General features: G+C 37.0%; 1 protein-coding gene across 1 annotated transcript; it reads right to left on the reverse strand.

The window, feature by feature from the left end:
• Positions 1 to 6,432: 6,432 nt before the first annotated feature.
• LOC143540680 (uncharacterized) lies at positions 6,433 to 10,464 on the reverse strand. Its single transcript, XM_077033674.1, has 3 exons — positions 9,934 to 10,464; positions 9,021 to 9,140; positions 6,433 to 6,495 (listed from the first exon to the last, which is right to left on the reverse strand). Exons 1-3 carry the CDS (start codon positions 10,462 to 10,464, stop codon positions 6,433 to 6,435), a joined length of 714 nt encoding a protein of 237 aa, XP_076889789.1.
• Between the last annotated feature and the right edge of the window lie 8,392 nt (positions 10,465 to 18,856).

Here is an 18,856-nt window from a genome sequence, read left to right on the forward strand (position 1 = left end):
TTCCTGGGCGCTCCTGGTTCGAAGCCTCGTTGTTACGCAGTATGTAGTCTCCGACATTGAAGTTGCAGAGTTTCACCCGCGTGTTGTAGTGCTTTTGCATTTGTCGCTTGTAGTTCTCTTCACGCGCTGCGGCTAAGTCTCTGCGCTCTTCGGTTAGCATAATGTCTAACCGTCTTTCCGCATCATTGTCTTCTGGTTGAGTTATGACTCTTGGTGAGGGTAGACCGATCTCGATTGGAACCATGGCTTCAGTGCCATAGGTGAGGCTGAATGGGGTTTCGCCCGTGCTTGCTTTTTTCAGCGTTCTGTTTGCCCAAAGGACATGTGGAACTTCGTCCACCCAGCTGGATCTATGCTCCAAGAGTCTTTTCTTTATGCCATCGACGATGCTCTTGTTTGCTCTTTCCACCTCACCATTACCCTGCGGGTGTGCCACTGAGGTAAAGGTGTGGGTGATTTGAAGCTCTTTCAGCCACTTTTGTAGCTTCTGGTCAGCAAAGTTGGTGCCGTTATCGCTCACCAAAATCTGTGGAAGTCCAAAACGACAAATAATAAATTCCCAAATAAATTTTTTGATATGTTTCGCGGTTGTTTGGGCTAGGGGTTTTGCTTCTATCCACTTGGTGAAGTAGTCGATGGCTACCACTAGGAACTGAACGTTCCCTGCTGCTGTGGGAAATGGGCCTGTAACATTGATGGCCCACTTCTGGAATGGCCATGAAGAGGTGACTGGAACAAGTTCGTTCTTCGGGCGATGCGTGTTGGGTGCGTAGAGCTGGCAGGACCTACATTTTCTGATGTAGGCCAACGCATCCGTGTGCATCCCCGGCCAAAAGTATCCCGCGTTGTTTAGCTTAGCTACAACTGCGCATGGACCTGCGTGTACTCCACAGATGCCTTCGTGTACTTCCCTTAGGAGGTAGTCGGCATCTTGGTCGTCAACGCATCTGAGGAGTGGGCCAAGGAAATTACGCCTGTAAAGTATGTCATCAACAAGTTGATAGTTCAGTGATTTACAGCGTATCTTTCTTGCCTGTGTCTTTAACTCTGGTAGTACACCCGTCGCAAGGTAATTTATGATTGGCGTCATACATGTTTCCGTGCCGGTTTGGATGACACAAATTTCCTTGTGCGGGACTGATGGTGCTCCAAGAAGTTCAACGCGGATGTCCTTTCCCAAGTGGGTGAAGGCTAACGATGCAAGCTTGCTTAGCGCATCCGCAGATTTGTTTTTGCTTCGCTTGATGTGCACAACTTTGCAATCGTTGAAATCGCGCATAAGGGTTTTTGCTTGTGCGAGGTATAGGGTCATTGTGTCGTTCACGGCCGTGTACGTCCCGTTTATTTAGTTGGCTACTAGCATGGAATCCACGTGGGCTTCCAAGTTTTTTACCCCCATCTTACGCGCAATTCTTAATCCGGCCAAGAATGCTTCGTACTCCGCTTCGTTATTCGTACTTGGGAAATCCAGCCGAATAGCGTAAGTGTATTCTTGGCCTGTTGGGTTAGTTAGTTTCAACCCTGCGCCTGAACCTTCGTTGTTGGCTGCTCCATTAGTATAGAGTCGCCAGACATCGTTAATGTCTTGTGCTGGAGAGGGTTGAGCCTCTTTCTGGCACTCTTTTTCCCGCGAAGCGGGGACTTCTGCAATAAAGTCGGCCAAGACCTGGCCTTTTATGGTTGGTCTTGGCTTGTACTTTATCGCGTATTCTCCCAACTCAATTGCCCATTTGGCTAGGCGCTCTGACAACTCGGGTTTGCCTAGAACGTTTGCAAGTTTGAAGTTGGTGAGAATGGTGATTGGGTGGCCTTGGAAATATCGTCTTAGCCTGCGTGAAGCCTGTATAAGCGCTAGGACTAATTTTTCCAGGGTGGAGTACCGGGTTTCCACGTATTTTAAGACGCGGCTTACATAGTAGATGGGCATCTGGATGCCCTTTCGTTCTACTAGTAAGACTGCCCCAGTTGCTCTGTCTGTGGTGGAGAGGTAGAGGATTAATTCCTCCCCCACTTCTGGTGCTCTGAGTGTTGGGAGTTCGATCAAGCGTGACCGAATCTCTTGAAAGGCTGCTTCCGCTTCTGGTGTCCAGCGGAAGTGCGTTTTCTTCAAACAATTTCTCAATGTTGACACGAATGGGAACGACCTTTCCGCATGGTTTGCCAAAAAGCGGTTAAGTGCGACTAGTCGTCCATTCAGTGCCCTTGTACCGATTGTCTTTCCTCCCTCCGTTCTTGATTGACGCCACGAGGTGTGTGAGTTTCCCATCTTTGACGAATGTTTCGACGACATCCTTCAAGGATGTGCATTCCTCCGTGGTGTGGCCTTTTGTCCCGTGGAAGTCACAGGATTTGCTCTGATCAGCGTTTTGACGCTGTCGGATTATTGGAGCCTTTGGCCATGGGAGCTTCTCGGTGGCGAATATCTCGGTGACGCTTTTGGTGAGTGGCGTCCATCTGGGATTCCGGTTCGACGACTGCATGTTGTCCCTTCCGCCTAAGAAAGGGCGAGAGCTGGATGAGGTGTCAAAGTTTACCCTTGACTGCCAAATACCAAGCTTCCTCTTTTTGTTTTGTCGGGCGGTACGGACGTTATTTTCTCTTGTTCTCTGGGTGTAGAGGTTTGTGCTCTGGGGAAGATTTCTACCCAGTTGCTTCTCCGTTTCGGCAAAGCGTTTAGCTGCCGTCATGATGGCATCCCACGTGGGTGGCATGCCGTCTTTACCTGTCAATGTGCGGATGAGCTCTGGGTACTCAGCGCCCTGGATGAAAGCGGCGCGAACAAGATCTTTGCTAATAGTGCCCATACTTAGCTTCTTTGAGTTGAAGCGAGTGATGAAGTCTAGCAAAGATTCGTCTTCTTCTCGGATGCAGTTGAGGATCGTCCATTGTTCTTCAGTATATTTTCTTTGTTGACTGAAGTGCTGGCTGAATTTGTGCTGGAAGTCTGCCCAATCGTAGATGTGGTGGACCGGTAGACGATCAAACCACGCTCTGGCTGCCCCGACGAGCGTCATTTGGAACATGTAACACCATGTGGGTTCCGTACATTTACTGACGGTTGCCCCCGCTATAAATCTGTTCATGTGATCGTCTGGGTCAGATATGCCATCGTAAGTGCCTATGTTGGACATCTGTTTGGCACTCTTTGGAGCGATTGCTTCTGCAATGTCCCTTGCAAATTTGGACGTTCCCGCATTCGCAACAGTTGGTCTGAAAGTTTTGGAGAAGTCACATGGGTTTCCCCCCCATGTTCTTTGGTTTGAAAGTTTCTTCGAAATTTCTTCTCGAGTGGAAGTCTGCTTCTTTACGCTTCCCTTTCGCCTTATGACGTGGGTTTGCGTCACTGTCAGATTCTTCCCAATCTTCATCATCCACATACTCGCAATCATTGCTCATGTTGAGCTGTTGTCGAGTGCTTCCGAATTTGTCATTGGCCTATTGGAGTGAACGTAAACATTCGTCCAACTCGGCTTGGAATTCTTTCTGACGTGCTTCCGCCCAAGCTTTAACTTGTTCTGGTGTTTTTCGGGGAAGTCTCGTCTGTTGTTTCCCCAACTGGGTATCAATGAATCCCAGGAGAGGATTGTTTACTGCACTTGCCCCGGCTTGGGTAACCGGGGTAGTGTTCGTAACAATCGTGTATTCACCGGTGTTCCCCCCAGTAGTTGGGGTTGTGGTTACCGGAGTTTGTTGGTTACCCGGTGGCTTTGGCATCGGAGTAACCTTAACCATCTTTCCAGAAGTTTGAAAAAACTGAGAAAAAGAAGAGTAAGTTCTAGCTTAATGCACAGATGGCGCCAATGAAGAAACACTAGATGACCCTGACAGATTAAGGATAATCTTAGGGTTAAGTAGATGTTTCCCACGAGGGTTAGGTCCGGCAAAGATGGCTATTCTTCTCAACCTGCAAAACAGACACTGTAAGCTCGTCACTGAGAAGGGGGGGTTCTCCTTGTGACCACCCTCCGGCGTGAGAATCAGACTAGGTTGCTCTGAATATAAGTGTATATAGAGAGAAATAGCTAGAGAGAAGATGATGATACCGTTCCAGGGTGTTGGAGTATTTATAGCCGAAGGTATGTTTCCAAGCAGGTACGGCCAGCTGTATATAATATTCCTTTTCCACCAACTATGGGCTACGTTCGTGCCATGATGGGAGTTGGTGGGTAGGCAGCGGCTGATAGTGACATTTTGTACTGGAGCGTGCTCCTCCTCGTACTATTGTCAGTGAGCTGTCACCCTGTGATTGGTTCATGGGTTGCTTTTGTCAGATCTTGTCTATTTGTCCATACCTTGGTAGGTATAGTACAAAAGATCTTCTAGAAGCGTACGGACTGGCTCTTTTGGGCGGGAATATTCCCGCCCTGCTCATTCCTTCTTCAGGTGACATTACTGAAGTATTAAGAGTTAGTGCCTTATACGTGTAGCCTTACTGTTAGTGCGGGTAGCCTTCCTTCTTGGCTTGTACCCACAGCTGCGGGGACAGGCAGGGTACTGTACCAAGGAGGCTTTCCTGCGTGGACAGCTGGCTTACTGCGTGTAAGGTATTCATCTCTCTGAGCATGGTGGGTCCTGCGGATCCAGTTGGTCTTTGCGTAGACGTACCTCTTCAAGGTGAGTCTTGTGGGTCCAACTGGGCTTTGCGGAGCCCCTGGCCCCTGGTGTAAAGGGGCTCCAGCGAATTTTTTTTTTAATTTTTTTTATAAATATATTCAAACAACATAATATTAAAAAAACACATAAATTATTAAAAAAACACATTAATATCTAAAATTCAAATTACAAAAAAAAAACATACTAAAAATTAACCCATAAACGTGTTCAATGAATCGTCGTCAAGATAATCTGAATCAAGGTTTCGGAACCAATTTCCAGCCATTTTTTTAAAAAAAAGTTGAGAAGATGAATTGATTTTGGGTGATGGTGTGAAGTTTTGGTATAAAAATGGGTGAAATGGAGTATAGTTTATATAGAAAATATTTTTTTTTTGTTTTTTTCGGCTGGTCAAACACCCCAACGGGTGAAAAACCCTAAAAAATTGTGCCCTCCTCTCTCTCTTCTCCCGCTACCATGCTCACAGCTATCCAAAGCGCCTCTCTAGCGCCCCTGTTGGTGTGGTATTAGCGCCTGGGGGCGCGAGCGGAGGGGCTCTAGCGCCCCCTTTGAAGCTCCCACACCCCTCAGTCTTAACTAACTTGACTTCAGTCAAAAAGTTTGGGTTCAAAATATGTTTGACATCTATATTTCACGCATAAAGTCGTTATTTCCGAGTCAGGCTTCTTTTTTCTTTTTTTTTCTTCTTTTTCTATAGGCCCACTTGAGTACGTTGATACGTTTATTTATTTTTATGTGAATATAAAGTTGGGGTTGCAACTTCATTTCATTATGTATACTATATATAATCTATAAACTTTGATGAATGGTTCTATTATGTGACTGGTGTAGATGAGGTTGAACAATAGGTTGATGTTAGGGCATTTTCATTCAACTTTTAGGGGTGTTTTTATAATTTAGAAAGTGATTCAGAGTATTATGAGTGAAAAGTTTGTAATACTTTAAAAAACACAGTGATTTTTCGTTATATTTGAAAAACTATTGTTCACCGCATATAATTTTTTAATATATTTTAAAAGTGGTTGTGAGTGGAGAAAAAGAGAAATAGTAATGATAAATGTATAAAAAATATAATTTAATTGAAAAGAAGAGATAAAATGTATTGTGTTTTAGTGTAATTTTGAATTTAGGAATAGAGAATTGTATGAGAATGCTATGCCATTCACTAAGTTATATTTATGTTGTTATTTCCGCTAGTGTTATCATACATATATAGATGAGTATTGGAAAGTTAAAACAACAATAGACATGGTGTGATGGAAAGTATAGTGACTGTTTGGGGTGGTAGTGGGGGGGGGGGGGGGCGACGACTTCAGGCCTGATCATCGCGGTAGGCCTAAATTTTTTAAAAAATTTATATATTTTTTAACAAAAAATATGTACCCTTAGTGTTTAAACCCAACAACCCAAATCATTTAAGCCCATTATTTATAAATAAAAAGTTTGTACAACCCAAACCATAATCCAATAAGGCAAATTAAAACCTTAATTATTTAAACCCACTAAAAAACCATTTTACTTAAAGCCTAAATTTTTTCTTGCCTACAGTCCAAAAAGTTTTAACGATTCTCGGGGACGGCACTGGGGAAGTATGCGGCGATGCAATCCATGATCCAGATACATGGCATCTACCAAGTTAATTTTTTTCCTTCGGTGTCTTTATACATATAATTCGTAATGGAAAGTTAAAACAAGAAAGACATATGGTATGACAAAAACTATATAGCATGCTCGCATGGAATTCCTGGGACTTAGGTTCGACTTTTGGGGTTTGCGGATTCTAATGTTTAATGTTTAACAAAATAAGACATGTTTCAGTCAAAACTTTAATCCACTTTGCACCGCCGCCCCTAACGTTAACAAAGTTACTCTATGGTCTACCTGTATCAAATCGATGTTAATTAGGTGGGTTTAGATTAAACGATAGATAACTTGTAAGTTGTAACTTCAGTTTAAGTATAATACCATTTTTCGTCTCTCTTAATTATTGTAATTCAAAAGTTATATATGATATTACTTCATTTTAAATTGTGTTTGACAAGCAATTTGGGCTTGACAACTTAACACAGACTATAGAGTATAGACAGAGCTAACCTGGGCCACCTGGCCCTTCAAAATTGGGCTTTATATAAATTAATTGCACCCTACTTGTTTCACACAAGTTGAAACAACTTTAACCGCAAACATTGTTCACTGGCCCAATGTAAAAAGAAATAACGGCCCATTTTTATTTTTATTCAATAACAAGTTAACAAATAACAACCTTTTAAAAGTTTCCCATTTTTCTGATGTCAGTCTGTCACAAATTACAATTTATCTTGAACCCGATTTACACATAGCATTTGTTATACATAACATAATTGATATAAGTGTTTACATTAATTTTTAAATGAAGATATGAATTAAATTGCGATTGAGACGCAACTAGGACTGCATAATAAAAACTAGGATTAGGTGAATCATATACCTGAAATCAATTTCCAACCATATAGTTCTCCAAAAGAAGTACTTTTCCAAAATTAATTCAGACAGGTAGATCATAATCTAAAACAAGTAATATATTATACATGTGCTATTTTTGATTGATCATATCACGATCATGGGGATGACATTTCATAACTTAAAAAAAAACATATCAACAAAATTCGCATGTTTAAAAAAATACATACTTATGGTACATGTGTATAAAACAAAATACATATAACAATCAAATAAACGGGTTTGGTTACGTGAAGTGTACGAAGTCATGCACCATTATTATTTATGTATACAATTGCACAATTTTTTTAGCTATTTTTGAAAATAAGATGTTATGTTTTTTTTTCTCATTTGTGTTGAAATTAGCGGGCGCGTCTTGGATAATCATATACGAATTTGTATTCAGGGTCTTGTTGGTTTGTTCCTCATAAACATTATTGACATTTAGCTATTCTGGTCTATATACTTGTCTATTGATACATGCTTGTTTGTGTCGTTGGATAATAGAATTTCATGCTGACTCTCATTTTCTTAAGTCGTAAAAAGAACTAACGGAATATTTTGGGAAGACTAATTTACGGTTATACCAATGAAATGGGGGTGGAGGAGGCCGAGAGGCGGCCTTCTCGCTATCCCGCCTACTGATCTCCTCTAACGCCCTTGCCAACTTTTTTCTCCCACTCAGCAGGGCCGGCTCAATAAATGTGGGGGGCCTAAATCTAAACAAGATTTTGGGGCCTTTTCATAACAATTGTAAAGAAAAAAAATCGATTATTACAAGTATTTAACTCATAATTTATACTTTAGTAACAACCAAGCCTACCATCACACCAATACATTAATTTGAGTTTACTATACTCATTATAATATATCTATATTTAATGTTTTTTTGGATTTGGATGCCTTAACTAAGTGTGATCCTAAAGCTCTAATTTGTTTTCGTTGTCCCACAAGCTAGCCCTGCCGCTCAGTGAATACTTTCTTATTCCGATCTCATCTCTTTGCCTACGTGGATTTTCATTTTCGCCTCTTGTGCTGCTTGCAGTCCATTCACCCTTAAAATGCTTCTAACTTTAGCATAATTTATTTTTATTGGCATGTTTTAGAAAGGAAAAAAAACGTTAAAAATATACCTTTTGTAAAGCATATGACAGTTAACTTGAGGTTAAAATCACTATCCACAATCGTATTCATTATTTTGAATGCTAATTAGTAATTAGCCATGAAATGAACGGGTCTATTATTGTATTACATTAAACGGTAATGCATTAAAAAGGATATCATGGGTCTAGTTGATTCCATAGTACTTTTCTGTTAGGTTTTTTGAAACCTACGTACAAGTGATATGCTTAGTGCTTACTATGATTAAGAAAATTTTCTTAAATAGTAATTAGTAATGCAACTTTGTAAAACAGATGGACTCCCAACAACATTTTGACATCTACAAGACAATAACTACCATGGAAAACAACCATCTTACAGTCTTAAAACACTAAACATCAAGCAGAAATAGTGAACATCCCAAGTAGCAAGTATTAGTAGTTTATTTGTTTTTTATATAAAAAACATATATTCATATGCACATAAGGTATACACACACGTGTATTTCAAAAATCAAGTAGTTGTGTTTGACTCGATAAGAAAATGAGTTCATTTTGTTAAATTAAACATATGTCAGGTGATATTGAAATGTAACTTTTCTTTAGGTTCAAGTGATTTAAAAAGTATAAATGTTTTTTTTTGGTCAAAATCTAAATATTGCATGTATTTAATTTATTTACAAAGTTAAGAAAAATACAACCCATAAATTCATCCATACGACAAACAAATTAACAAACTATACATTCAGAAAATCAAATATGTCATTATTCATAACAAAAAAAGTCATAAACAGTTGGAAACAAATAAAAATTTCAGAATAAACACACCAATTCATCGAACTTGACCCCACTTCCGATAAGAATACGCGGTTCCACGGCGGCTCTGTTTTTCTGTCGCCGCAATTCCGTATAAAAATTCTTAATAAACTCCTCCGCGGCCTTATCCACCTTATTAGACACAATGTAATTAATAAAAGTGTTAGCTTTAAATGATGGGTTGAGTATATATTTTTTGAAACCATAATGGGTTAAGTGAAAAACTGAAAATCAATACAAACTTCATTTGCATCTTTTTCACCGAGAGAGGTGAGCAACAAACAAAACCGAAAACCAACGAAACTAAATCAAAAGTAAATGATTGAAACCGGTTATCGGTTTTTCATTGTACCATCAATTAATCAAACCAAACCAAACCATATATTTTTAGCTTTTGTACCTCCACATTATTTTTTTATACCTCCACTATATTAATTTATATATCTCAACTTCATTTTCATATACTCTCTCGGTCTCATTAAAAGTGTCATTGTTTAAAATTCAATATAGATTGAATGATTAATTATTTTGCTTACTAACGCCATTAGAAATCTGTTCAATCAATATTGTTTATTAATGTTAGTTGTGTGTGCATAGAGGTAAACTTGGAAATTGATTAATAAATTTTAAAACTTGAAAATTTGTTCAATCAATATTATAAATTTAAAACTTGTAATGCGACAAACAAAAAAAAAAGAAAATATAGACACTTTATGAGACGGAAAGAGTATTTTATAAGCAAAAATTTTAGCTCAAGTTTATATTTGGTTATTAATCAAAGTTAACCGAACCAGAAAAAAAAACCCACATACTAACCGAATTAACAAAACTGATTAACTAAAATCCGATTGGTTAATAAAATAGATTAACCGATGACTTGGGTTTCGGTTATTACACACATTAAAGATTTTAAAATTTAACTAACCTGAATAGTATCCTCCTCTGTATCATTCACCGTAAACGGCGAATCCGTCACTCGAAGCCGTGGCACATACGGGCTCTTCCCAAACCCTAACAACGTCAACGGCGACTTTCCCATTTCCGTTTTCATTCCTTTTACCGTTATCTCCTCCTCCTCCTCCTCGTAACAATTCAAAATATCAAACACTTTTCTAACTTTACTAACGGTCAACTGATCACGGCCATGACGTTTATTATGTTTATTACTACGTCTGTGGTAATTAAACAGTGGGGTGTTACTGCAGCTGAACTCGTATTCAACCGGAGCGATGAAGGTGGTGTGGATGTTGTTAGGGCGGCAGGTGAGAGGTTGGTGGTCGAGAAGGAGGTTTCCGATGGCTTTTGTTGATCTTTTTAGCATCGTGTGGAGTTCCAACCATGGGATGGTTTTTATTATGCCTTTTTTTACCATGTACACAATTGCTCTTATTATTATGCATAGCTTCTTGGCTATTACCGGCGTCGCATTGTCGTTATCCATTTTCCGACAATCCATTTTGTTTATGAGAGAGAGAGTTGCCGGAGGATATAGATATAGAAGTGGTGAATATATTTATATATATAGGCTGTATACTTTAAAATAAACGAGTAGAATAATTATTTTTTTTACATAGTTAATTAATTATAGATTTATAGTCGTCTCCTAGAATTATTTTATTCCTACAAATACTAGGAATATTTACGTGTATATGCATGGTTAGGTTAATTGTTTAATTGTATCTTCTGGCTACACTTGTGTATTACTCTCTAAGTTCCATTATAAGTGTCTTAATTTGATTTTTCAAGTATTTCTTTTACTCGTAAATATTTTTGTTCGTGTCATATAATACTTGATGAAAATTATATCAATGTAAATACATTTAAAACCCAATCCATTCATATATTTTACATCAAGTATTATATAACACAAACAAAAATATTGTCGGTCAAAGTTAAAAAAGAAAGACTTGAAAATCAAACTATGACACTTCTAATGGGACGGAGGGAGTATTATATGTAAATAATACGGTTATTTAACTAATTCTTTAACTATATGTTTGTAATTGAATTATATAAACTCCCATAAAGTATAAGGTCTAGAGATATACTTTAACGCTCAGGGCGTTAAAGCTGATTTGACAAGGGTTAACGAGTGGCATACCACTTCCTTCATGGGTTAAGGACGTTAAATAAAAGATGAGTTAAAATGTTAATGAACTTTAAAATTCTTTACACACACATACAATAATTTAATAATTGCACATTAAATTAAGAGATGTTAGGTGGAGTGAAATTGGGTAAATTATGTGATGTGGTGTCTACGTAGAGTTAAGGAGTGTGAATGTATACCACATTGCCTAACCACATTTTTCAAGTTCTCGTGATTTATACCTAGAGTTAGTTAACATCAAGGGTAGCTCGACTAAACAAAAGAATAAGCTGAATCTTAAGGCATTGTGGAACACAATTCGTTTTCGATTATTCTTCTCTTATCACAAACTCACTCATCTCTTTGTCTATCGAAGTTTATTTGGAACCATTTGATTGTTTGGCTTGTCAAAACCATTTACCATAAGTCTATAAAATTGTCTTTTATCGTATACTCGTGTCTTTAGATTATGCTTGAGCAAAAAGGTTTTGGAAAAAGACCTCCAATTACAGAATCTGTTATAAACGTATGGGAGTATTGAGACGCGTTGTTAACATGTCTCTATATGCACATGTGTTTGTGATATTGACTTGATGTATATGATGTTCAATATTGAGAGTTGAGACTTGAAAAGTGAGTTGATACTTCATTTAGTAAGAAAATAGTAAATATAATTAGATGTTTATATGTACATGACTACAATCACAAAAGAAATAGAAAAACTTTTGGTTAAATTGAAGATATTTATTTTGAAGTAGTTCATATTTAATGAATCTCAAGATGGTGGTTTGGCGTTTAATCAATATCAGAGAGTTTGGTACGTTTATTAATGATGCATTCGAAACACTTTTGGGTAATATTGACATCCGTTACATTTGATAATGATATTGGTTATATCTTAATTTAATATCAAAGTATATAGTTGATTTTCTACAAAAAGTTAAATTTAAGAAAAGCATGTATACAATGACAAATCCATAATACTCCGTATTTAATTGGCTTGGTGTTTGCATATTGAATTATCGATACATGTAATTTTGAAGAATAAAAAAATGTTTAAGAACATATATTTGTGATTTTAATGTTACCAGACCATTTAACTGTTTAGAATTTACTTAAAATATACATTGGTATAAGTTAGGAGGTTTGAACTTTGAAGTACATGTTTGTTCAATAATAGAAAGGTTGACGATGTTTACCGACTTAGGTATATGTGGAAACAACATACATTTTTTTAACATACTATTAGTATTATTTAGGTTTTATACTAACCATTGTATTTTATCTTGCACTAATTTTTTAAAAAAATTTTATTATTAAGATTGTATTCTAGTGTTTGGTTTATGATAATGCCCTCAAAGATACTCCACCTAATGCGAAGAATTGCATTTATGAAGATACATACAGAAGGTCCATTCATGTAACCTTTAATATTAAAATTTTGGGCCCTATCTTGTGATATGAGAGTTTTTTATTCCCTAAAAGATGCAAAATAAAATCGAAGGTAAATTACGGCTCATATGGTTACTTCAAATTAGGAATATTATAATGGTGTGCTTTTCTCGCATACCTTTGAAATGTAGAACGTTATTACTTATATTTAAGTTTTTTTAAAGGTATAAGAATATTATATATAGACGAAGACGATGACGATGATGGTTAGAAAAAACTAGCTAAACATTAAAACACGAAAATTGCATGAAAATGGTAGAGTTTAGAGTCACCCGATTCAATGAAAATTAATTTTTTATTTCTAATACAAATTCAAAACTATAACGAATTAAATAAACCTACAAATTACCATCATATGCATGACTAAATAATAACAAAAATGAATCCAAATGAACAACCAATAAAAATAATAGAAAGATATAAACCATGGCCCAAAAGTCAAAACTCAATATACTTACTTAAAATGAATACTTTTATGGCGATATTTAAAAAAAAACATTTTTTATTTCATTAGTATATTAATGTTTTTAACTTATATTTTCTGACATGCATTACACTTGTTGAGGAGGTTGTGTGCATTCACGCTTTTTGCGTTTTGGATTGTTAGATTAATAAAACCAAGCCGTGATATGAACAATTAATATGTTTCAATGCAAAGCGTACAAGTCGACAAGTCGTAACATAACAACGGCTCTGGTTTTAAGCCCTTAATCGTTAGTAATCTAGACGAACATAAAAGTAGCTAAGTCGTGCAATCTCGTAAACACTAATGATGACTTACCCTTGAAAACAAAACCAATATCATATGAAGAAATTAACTGAATACGTTTTATTAAACGTGTGATTTATATAACCGTTTAAGGACATTTTATTATTTTAGAATATTTGCAAAGCGCTACACAGATTGATGGATGGAATTATTAACACGATCTATATTTCATTAAGGTAAAAAATTAACTCTAGCACTCACACATATAAATTCATGTAACCAGACAACCTGCAAAACCCATTAATATAAACGTGTTAAACGGTTTTACAGCGGTAAGCAAATTGTAAACGTGTTAATCGAGATGAGTCACCGAGGCAGTTGTCAACCAACCACCACTGTAAGGTGGTTACCACTATGAATTGTGTGTATTGTAAATTTTTGTTTAGTTACTCGAGTCGGGATTTAGAAAAAAAATTATTTGATGTTTTTACCTAATTTGTTTGACCTAACTAATGTTGATCGTATCACTTCCACTCGCTAATAAAAATTCCTAATTTTTTTTAAATAATTGATCATAATTATATTTCATAGAAACATCCAAACGATTTACAATTAAGTGGCAGGTAAGCGGGCAACAAGCTGCGCCGCAACTCCCTTTTGGATAGCAAACCCAATCCGACTAAAAACAAAGTTTTGATTCTTATGGGCTGATACGTTACTATACACAGCTTTCTGAACCCTATTCAAAAGGTCCACGGCATCCGGAGCTAAGAAACCAAAAGTGTCAAAGGCGAAGGGGATAAACACGTGTTGATTCTCCAAACAAGCTCTCTCGTGTTTAGCAACCTTGCCCGATGCCGCCTTCAATGCTGCCTGGCCTGCTACAAAGCCAGCGTCCCTAATCCCAACAAGAGGGGACACTCCTGTGAGGTCGACACAAGCGTGTTTTCCCCCTACCCACCCAAAAACAAGTATATCGGCCGGTCGTAATGTAGATCTTCCTTCTTGAGGATCCGTAAGAAAGTTTACGTGGGCTTCCTTTTTAGCCGAAATTCCGGCTCGTTTAAGAATATCGCATAGAACATCCCTCACCAAATCATGCATGTACTTAAACCCAGACAACTCTTTGCAGTGAACCGCATGCTCGCCAAAAGAATCCAAACAAACCTTACGGCAAACCGGGCACGGCTCATCTACCGGAAACAAAGGGATCGTTAACCGATACTTCAGGATGGCCCGGTACTCCTAATTAAACCCGTTAACAGCTACGTACAATTGCATCATGCGCTTCTCAAGGTTATCAAGTTAAAAATATTCAACTGTTGCTACAAATGATATAGCAAAAAAAAAAAACACATATAGTTTATTTGTTCATAAAAAATAGGACTTGTTTGTAAGTTAATAACTTTCATTATATGTACTTTTAGTTTAATATATAACATTAATGCTTTGCTTTTAGAGATTAGTTAGCATATTTTATATCATTTGATTTTTAAAAAAGTAAGAAATTTCACTTTGCCTCCTCTATAAGCAACACCATAATATATTAAGATTCATTGCTTAGCTATAGTACCCACACGCATTCTTTTCCATGATATATCATTAGATCTTTAACTTTAATATTTTGTATCAACATTTTCAAGCCTAGAATTTTCATACGTGGCTCATTAGCTAAAAGGCTACGAGATTATATCTTGATAGTGTTAATGTTGGAGTTAATTGGATCGAACAACATGAACATAAACATAATCAAGAACTTGTATAAACATAATCAAGAACTTGTGATAACTCACCAAGACTCTTTCATAGTTTCATTGTTATTAAGAATAAAAATCACACAAAATACAATAACCTTAAACATCTATTTATACCAACATTAACTTTTCTCTTTTCTTTTGATTTACTTTTTCTCATGTTTTAACCATTTAGCCCTTTTTCTTGTGAACATTAGGATTAGGATTAACACTTAAGGATAAAAGCATATGTATGTGGTTATTTGCTATTAAAACATAAAATAATATTATATATGATATTTGTTTATTATATAACTAATTTTAAATAGACAATCCCGACCAAGATCTACGAGGCTGGGATGGGACTGCGATTACCGCAACTTGACCTGAACCTGGTCCATTGCGATCTCTAGTAAAAAACATGTAATTGTTGCTTTAACCATGATATCTAAAGAGATTATGAACTCAATGAATCACTTTTGTATCTTTTTGAGCATGCAACAACCAAAAGGAAGGTGGTCACGATTAATGAAATGTAAGACGATTAATGAAAGGCGGTCACGATTCAACGAGATATGATTGACAAGCTTAGAAACAAAGTAACCGACACCAAATTATTTAATTTGAAATTTGTGACTATTAATTGGATAATAATCTTGAATTGAAATGTATAGATTTGACCTCCTCGTTAACTCATGTGTGTGTTTTCTTCTTGTTGGAATAGAATTACAAAGACAAATGAGACATGCATATATACAAAAATAGTTGTGGGAAAGGTACTTTGAAAAGCGACTTAAAACAATGTTTAGTTAATACTAACGCTTTTTTTTAATACTTGCAACTTGGCTAGTTGGCTATAAGGTTTAAAAAAAATAAGCAGCAACATAATTTATTAAGGTAAATATCAAACGAAGATATTTCATAGTACTAGACAAAATACTAGGATCCAAGGATATTCAACACCCGTTATATAAATTGTCATGGGCTATGCCACAAGGACCTTATTGAGCTATGTTTGTGTCAGTTCGTCGCCTCAATGCTCGAGATTTGTTTTGTAGTTTCTTTTTGTTTCATTGCGAGTTTTGTTTTATGTTTGTTTTTTTTTTGGTTTTAAATATGTTAGTTTTTAAGAAATATGTTCATTTGTTTTATTTGTACGTTGTCGATTTTACTTTTTGATTAAGTTTCAGTGTTGTAATCCGATACTGACTAATTCATGTCGGTTCGTCGCACTTGTTAATTTGTTTTTGTGTTGACAAATTTATTTTTTGTTTTCGTTCCAGTGTTGATATGTAGTTGGTCGGTAGAACTCGCGTAATATGATTGTACATTTACATGTTGGATTTACGGTTTATATCGATGTGAACCTGACCTATACATACCGAATTCGTATTGTTGCGCCATCACAACATGGCGGGAACAAAACTAGTTTGTATAAATATTTAAACTTAGAGCACCTCCAATGCTATCGGTTTCTGTTCGGTTTTGATTTCTTGGTTTCTATTCGGTTTCGTTGGTTTTGTTTGAAATAAAATTGAATGGAGCTTGTTTAATTTAGTTCATTCTAACCCATAAACTAAAAAATCACTAGCGTTTTCTCAACCCATCTTGACCTTCTTGCAAATTTATTTTGATCCATTATGACCCATCTCAATTTTTAAAATTATCCATATTGACCCAACACAACCCATTTAGGTTTGTTTAGCCACCCCTAATTCTATGGTTGGCTTATGGCACTCGTCCGGGTGTGAAGTCTGGATTTGTGGACTTAAAGTGGACGTAGAGTATTGAGCCCTCCTCTCACACAACACATTATTTTTCATAAGGTTTGTAAATGTTTTGTTGTTGTAAAAATGTGTGTTTTGAAAGAAGTTTAGAATATGATATGAAACTGATGTGAAAGTTTGTAAACGTCTTATGTTAGAGTTGCTATTAAATGTTATATAAAGAAAAATAATAAAAGGTAAACACCATCATGAAAGTAAAGCTATTAATCAACATCATTGTGGTTAGGGGACATCAACCCGTTATTAAATTCAAGATAATGATGGGTTTCTCCCCTTTTTAAGTATTTAACTAATCATTAAAGTTATATTTAGTGTTGTTAATCTCCCACTACTTTTACATTATTATATTATTTTGGGTGTTAACGTTTGTACTTTTATCTAGAGGTGTTCAAAAAAACCTGTTATAGAACCGGTTTGGTCGGTTTAACCGAAAACCGGTTAATAGAAAAACCGGTTATTAAAAAACCGGTTAGACCGGTTATTGAACCGCCGGTTAGTACTTCGGTTACTCATTCGTGGACAAAAACCGGTTATTGAACCGGTTAGTAAAAAAACCGGTTAAATTTAAAAACCGGTTATTAAAAAACCGGTTAACCTAAAAACCGGTTAACCGGTTTTTAGGTTAACCGGTTTTTGACCGTTATAAAACGGCCATATGACCGTTTGGGTCCTTTTTTGCCCGTTTTTTCTTGATTTCTAGCCGTTTTTTTTAACATTTTACCCCCACAAACAACTATATATAGTTTAGGTTGGGTAGGTTAGCTCACACTCGATTATACAACTCTACTAGCTCTAAACGTTTATTTCATACGCGATTATTTTGTTATCTCACACTCAATTATACCACATTACCACTCCATACGCTCTTATTTCGTAGTCGTTTATTTCATACTCGTACTCGTTTATTTCATACTCGATTATACGCTCTTATTATCATGGCCTCCCAAAGTGCTGCTTCATCCGTCAACATGGGTGCCTCGAACACAGACATAACGGTCGTTCGGATCATCCCCACGAAACGAAACCAAGATGTGTGGCAACATTTCGACCTATGCGAACTATCTAACGGTCGCCAAAAAGCTCGATGCAAGCACTGTTTGAAGTTCTATGCCAAAGATGCAAACTCCACTTTAAAAGCGCATATACAACAGCGCTTTTGCAAGGCCTTGAAGGACGAAGCGGGAAGTAGTTCGCAGCCGGAGATGACGAATCAAGGAGGGGTGTTTACGTACGACGTTGAAGCGGTACGTCAACAGTTTTCAAACTTTGTGATTCAACAAACACTTCCTTTCAACCACTTCGACAACCCTCAATTCACGGAAATGATGCAAAACTATGTTCAACCACGCTACCAACACGTAAGTCGTTCGACCCTTAGAAGAGATTGTCTTAAAGCATGGAAAAACGCTAAATCCGAACTAATTTCATACTTTTCAAACTTACAAACTGGTGTAAACTTAACAACGGATGTTTGGTCGGTACCTCATGGTTCGCCCGACTCATACATTTGTGATGAGCTTGGGTTAAACGACGATCAAAACCCCTATTATTGCCAAACTTTAAAGAATGCTTTCAACACCACCTTGTCAAACATGTATGATGTCTACCTTACAAAATACGGGTCGTCTTCCCAAATTCATGACTCGTTAAGAGCTGTTGCCCAATCCCAATCCCAAACCGACCTTGAAATGGGGATGTACTACATGATTTGGGAAGACGCCGGTAAACGTCAAAGGGTAAACACCCCAAGCAGTGAACTTGGAAGGTATGGTGGTACCAACTTTGTGAAACACATGACTCCGGATGAATTTAGAAGTCTTGATTTGCTGGCTTGGTGGAGAGGTAAGGAGGATGAGTTTCCGATCCTCGCCGCCATGGCCAAAGATTTACTAATGGTCCAAGCTTCCACGGTAGCTTCGGAGTCTGCTTTTTCTGTTTCTGGCAGGGTTATATCGATTAGGAGGACTCGACTCACTGCACCAGCTATAGAGATGTCGATTTGCTACAAGGATTACTAGGACTCTTTAGATAGGGCACAACATCAACGCTCACTCGAGGGGGAAATGGAGTATGAAGCG

The sequence above is a fragment of the Bidens hawaiensis genome, unplaced genomic scaffold (genome assembly GCF_021521415.1).
Source record: "Bidens hawaiensis isolate Kalapana, Puna unplaced genomic scaffold, B.hawaiensis_p1.1 tig00012327_1, whole genome shotgun sequence".
Lineage (NCBI taxonomy): Eukaryota > Viridiplantae > Streptophyta > Magnoliopsida > Asterales > Asteraceae > Bidens > Bidens hawaiensis.

Bases quoted from the DNA above. Each gene is read 5' to 3' on its own strand.
- LOC143540680 (XM_077033674.1), bottom strand. From the start codon at position 10,464: ATGGATTGTCGGAAAATGGATAACGACAATGCGACGCCGGTAATAGCC. The intron at 9,141-9,933 runs GTTAGTTAAATT...GTGTCTAATAAG, and splicing joins CAGAGGAGGATACTATTCAG to GTGGATAAGGCCGCGGAGGA. The intron at 6,496-9,020 runs GTGTGTTTATTC...GATTTGATACAG, and splicing joins GGGTCAAGTTCGATGAATTG to GTAGACCATAGAGTAACTTT.